This window comes from Vigna radiata, chromosome 1 (assembly GCF_000741045.1).
Source record: "Vigna radiata var. radiata cultivar VC1973A chromosome 1, Vradiata_ver6, whole genome shotgun sequence".
NCBI lineage: Eukaryota > Viridiplantae > Streptophyta > Magnoliopsida > Fabales > Fabaceae > Vigna > Vigna radiata.
Genome location: NC_028351.1, coordinates 21,460,813 through 21,466,107, shown reverse-complemented (window position 1 = coordinate 21,466,107; position 5,295 = coordinate 21,460,813). Strand labels below are relative to the sequence as shown.

Genomic DNA, 5,295 nt, shown 5'->3' with positions numbered 1-5,295 from the left:
TTCACACACTCAAACATAGAGATTAGAGGTAAAAACAAGCATATACTAAATAAACACAAGAAAACTAGAAAACACACTAAATGTGAGGATAAAACAAAGTAAAAGCTATGAAGGAGTTGATTTTGCCACTAAAATGATGCTTAAATAATGGTAAGAATTAGCATTATCACTTACCCTGTTGATTGTTGTTTATGTTTTGTATGTATTTGTGTTATTTCCTTTGCAATGATCATCATGTGGGTGTGAGCAGAGGAAGATGAGGTGTTCTTGGAACAGACATTGGACAAAAGAGATGTTGCTGAGTAGTTAGGTTTAAAATAGTTTTGTATATAGTTTTGATAGTAAACTAGTTGTATATGTAAAGTTTAAATTCTATAGTTATTTTAGATAAATGTAAAATTATTACTTTATATTATAATTGAATGACTATTTTATCATATCATATCATATTTGTGATGACTCTTAGACTCTTCTACACAATATTTGACTATACTTTTAGAATGATATAACTTTCAATACCACATCATTCATTTCTACACTATCTAATCATAATATCTCTTTTTGTACTATTGCATCATTTACAATGATATATTGAAAAAGTAAAAAAATACGCTCAAATTTTATATAATATTTTAGTATCAATTAGAGTAAGAAAAAAAAATATAAATAACAAATTTATATTTAATTTTCTTTTTCTTTTCTTCACAAACAAAAAATAATATGTGAAAGAGTGAACACGTAAAATAAAAGATGTAAAAAGGAAGAGAAAAAAAAAATCTTCATAAATTTTTTATTCTTTAATATATTTAATTTTATACTTTATTATTTATTAACATTAAATAACTTGTTTTATAAAAAATTATAAATTCACCTAATTTAAACTTATAAATTCTCCAACTTCCATCCACTATTTACATTAAAAATCATAGTTAAAATTATTAGAAGATAAATTCTTCAACTTCCATCCACTGTTAACATTAAAATCATAGTTAAAATTATTAGAAGATAATGTTATATAATTTATGTGTTATTTTCAATACACTTTTTTGGTCGAAGACATTAAACATAAAAATTAAGGAAATATGATAACAAGTAACACTATACTCAAATTTTAACAAAGATAAATAATTTTGATGAGTATCATGGTATTATAAATTGATCTTATTTATATTTATTATAGAATTTGCAACACCTATTTTATGTTAAAGACATCGAAACGAAATTAATAATTAAATAGTAAGTAACATCATAAACTCAATTCTTTCTATAAAAATTAATTTTTTAAATATATTATTTATAACTAAAAATTAAAAAATAATTATAACATTATTTTGTTAACTACACAACTTAATTAATATATCATTTTATATATTATACAATTTATTCAATAAATTTGTTACAATTATTATAATATTTAATAAATTTATAAAATTATAACGAATATAACATTTATTTCTAATTTTAGAACACTTTTTTTGTTGTCTTTTATTATTTTAATTTTAAAACAATAAATTTTACAAATATCATTAAATCTGAATTAAATATACTTATTAAATCTTAAATTATTTATTACGCTTAATAAAAAAAGTATGTCTGACATGAATGAGTTATGACAAACAAGATATTCCAATAAATTTAATTCCATAAATATGATATATTATATAATTAAACTAATAAGCACGTTAATTTAAATCAAATATCTAAATTTTTAACTCTTATTTAAATAATTAAATATTTTAAATTAAATTTAACAATTTATTTAAATGATTATGAATATTGTGAAAAGTAAAATTTTCAAAACCTGGGGAACGTAATAATAAATACCTCTCCGGTCTCACTCCTTACTCAAGTCTTCCCTCTCACTCTTTACATTTCAATCATCTTCTTTTCTCATCACAAGTTACCATAAATTCAGATAATTATAACGTCTCTGCATTAATAACATTATTAAACACAGAAATAATCAAATTAATAATACCAAAAGTGGCCATTCCTTCATCCCTCGAACCAACATACAAACCCGTGAACCGTTTCCAAACTCAGGGTCACGAGACAAAAACACAGCCATCAGTTTCATACCACTGCCATCTTTCAAAACAAAAACAAAATCTAAATTATCAAATATCAATTACCACATACACCTATAAATAAGTTCAACGATCATCCATTCTCCCAACATTCCACAATGGATCATCTCTTCATCTTCTCTCTCTTCCTGCTCCTAACCCTCTCCGCCGCGCACCGAAAATCCCCGCCTGTCGCCGCCGTCAAATCTGTCACGCCGGAGATCCAACGAGCCTGCGCCGCCACGCGCTTCCCGCAGCAATGCGAAACCTCTCTCTCCCAAGACCCTAAACTCCCGCCCAACCCGACCTCTCTCCAGTTAATCCAGTCCGCCATCACCATCTACTCTGAAAACCTCGCCACCGCGCAGTCCATGGTGAAATCCCTCCTCGATGGTGCTGCCGGCAGCCGCAACCTCACCGTCGCCGCCTCCACCTGCTTGGAAGTGTTGGACAACTCGAAGCACCGCTCTTCCCTCGCCAGCGACGCTCTGCCACTCGGAAAAACCAAGGACGCGCGCGCGTGGCTGGGCGCGGCGCTCTCGTACCAGTACGACTGCTGGAACAGCCTCAAATATGCCAACGTGTCCTCGGCCGTCGGCAAAGCGATGGCCTTCATCGACTCCCTCGAATCTCTCTCCAGCAACGCCCTCGGCATGGCCTTCTCCCTCGACGCCTTCGGAAACGACACCGCTTCGTGGAAGCCTCCCGCCACCGAGCGCAACGGCTTCTGGGGCAGCCTCGCCTCCGGCGACTCCGGCGCCGTGGGAGGTGTTCCGCCCAATTTGAAACCCGATGTTACGGTTTGTAAAGACGGAGCTGGCGGCTGTTATAAGACCATACAAGAGGCCGTCAACGCTGCGCCAGATAACGGCGACGGGAAGAAGTGGTTTGTCATTCTCATAAAAGAAGGAGTTTACAAGGAGACCGTTAGGGTTCCGCTGGCGAAGAGGAATGTGGTGTTCTTGGGTGACGGCATTGGCAAAACGGTTATAACCGGTGATGCTAACGTGGGGCAACCAGCCATGACAACTTACAACTCTGCCACCGTCGGTACGTTTCAATTATATATTTATGGGTAAATTGGTCATTTTCTTCCCTCACCAGCTCTTCCAACTATTGATTTATTTCTTTTTAAAATAGAAAAGTGTTATCCCACACAAAATAGCATTTTTCTTATGTAAAAAAATAGAATTTAGTGAGTTAACTTGCTTAACGTTAAATATTAAAATGTATAAATATTATAACTTAAGAAAATAGTTTCATAAACTTAGCTCACTTTTTAAAAATTGGATAAGAATATTTTTATTCTTTCATAGTTAAATTGACATTATTTATACTTTGAGGAATTGAAATGATTATTCAACTTAATTTTTTAGAATGAATTACATTAATACGTTTTAAAATTTTCTGTAATTATGTTTATACTTGTTATTTATTTGATTTTTATAATCGTACGCACAACATAAAGTAATAGTTTTAAAACTTAAATATATATATATATCATTAATGAAAAAAGAGGGAGACTGAAGTGCTTTTAAAATTAAATTTAGAAAAATTGAATTGGAAAGGAAGAAGAATTTAATTATGTGAAAGATGTGATTAATTAAGTAATTTGAGATAATTATGATGGCAGCGGTTCTTGGGGATGGATTCATGGCAAAGGATCTGACGATTGAGAACACGGCGGGTCCTGACGCACACCAAGCAGTGGCATTCAGATCAGACAGTGATCTTTCTGTGATTGAGAATTGCGAATTCTTGGGCAACCAAGACACTCTCTATGCTCACTCCCTGCGCCAATTCTACAAGTCATGCCGCATTCAGGGCAACGTCGACTTCATCTTTGGAAACGCTGCTGCAGTTTTCCAAGACTGTCTCATCCTGGTTCGTCCCAGGCAAGTGCGTCCAGAGAAGGGCGAGAACAATGCTATCACTGCACATGGCAGAACAGACCCAGCACAACCCACAGGCTTTGTTTTCCAGAACTGTCTCCTTAATGGCACTGAGGAGTACATGGCTTTGTATCACAACAACCCTAAGGTGCACAAGAACTATTTGGGTAGGCCTTGGAAGGAGTATTCCAGAACTGTTTTCGTTAATTCAGAGCTGGAGGTGATTGTGACAGCCCAGGGTTGGATGCCATGGAGTGGTGACTTTGCCCTCAAGACACTTTACTATGGGGAATTTGGGAACAAGGGACCTGGTTCTGATCTGTCTCAGAGGGTATCATGGAGTAGTAAGATCCCTCAAGACCACCTCCTGGCCTACTCAGTACAGAACTTCATTCAAGGAAATGATTGGATTCCATCATCGTCCTCCTAATTAATTGACATCACAGCAAATGCAGGACTTTTTGTACATCACCCATTATCAATCGATACAGTATCAATAATAGCTTTCCAGTTAGGAAGAAATTTTAAATCAATTTGAGTGCTACTGGAAAACTGCAGGTGGCAATAGATGTGATCTCAGTCTCTTTACTGGGTTGACCCCTATACGGATCATTTAACGTGTTTGGTTATCAGTTAAAATCATGGAAAACAAGCTCCAACTAAATCATATATATTCAAAATCTTCCTTCACCGATTTCATGATTTAGAAAATGGGAATTTTCCTTTGCCTGAATCCTTACACACGGGACTTCCAACCACGATACTCTGTTCCAAGTATATACATGGAAATACCAGAATCCTTCATCGACAGTTTTACTATACATAAGAAAAATGTCGTTAGACAGCTTGCCCTGTTCACGTAGATTTGCACTTTTGTCCGAAAAAAAAGCAACGTGGGGTGAACACCAGAATATGGGCATCACGATCTTCTAACAAAACCATTGATTTTTGAATTTGTATAATTGTTACATGGAGCATGAAATAAAGAGAAACATATTATTGTATATAATTAAAGCAAATATTTGGGGGTAAGAAGGAAGTTAGAAATAGTGATGTTTATTGAAAAAAAGTAAATGAGTGTAGTACATGTGGCAGACGTAGAGTTGTAGTGTGATGAGGTTTGGCAAAGGGGTGATTTAGTTGCTTATGCGTCCCATTCCCACTAATAAAGTATCCATCTATGTTCACATAGAGTTGCACGTGAATGACAAAGGAATATGGTAGGAGCACTCCATAATTTCATAAACAAACATCATTCATTCGTCATTTTCACATAGTTTAACTTTTAACCACCCACGCATCTATGGGCAGTTACTTCCCCCACTCTCTCTTTACTA

The 5,295-nt window shown here is 34.6% G+C and overlaps 1 protein-coding gene across 1 annotated transcript; it reads left to right on the top strand.

The window, feature by feature from the left end:
• The first annotated feature begins 1,991 nt into the window (after window positions 1–1,991).
• On the top strand, window positions 1,992–4,962 carry LOC106764411 (probable pectinesterase/pectinesterase inhibitor 51). Its single transcript, XM_014648731.2, has 2 exons — window positions 1,992–3,116; window positions 3,700–4,962. Exons 1-2 carry the CDS (start codon window positions 2,186–2,188, stop codon window positions 4,386–4,388), a joined length of 1,620 nt encoding a protein of 539 aa, XP_014504217.1. The 5' UTR covers window positions 1,992–2,185; the 3' UTR covers window positions 4,389–4,962.
• Window positions 4,963–5,295: the final 333 nt, after the last annotated feature.

What these genes read in the sequence shown, in the direction of transcription:
- LOC106764411 (XM_014648731.2), top strand. Translation starts at nt 2,186, where the DNA reads ATGGATCATCTCTTCATCTTCTCTCTCTTCCTGCTCCTAACCCTCTCC. An exon ending in TTACAACTCTGCCACCGTCG is followed by an intron (nt 3,117 to 3,699) that starts GTACGTTTCAAT and finishes TTATGATGGCAG; the next exon opens with CGGTTCTTGGGGATGGATTC.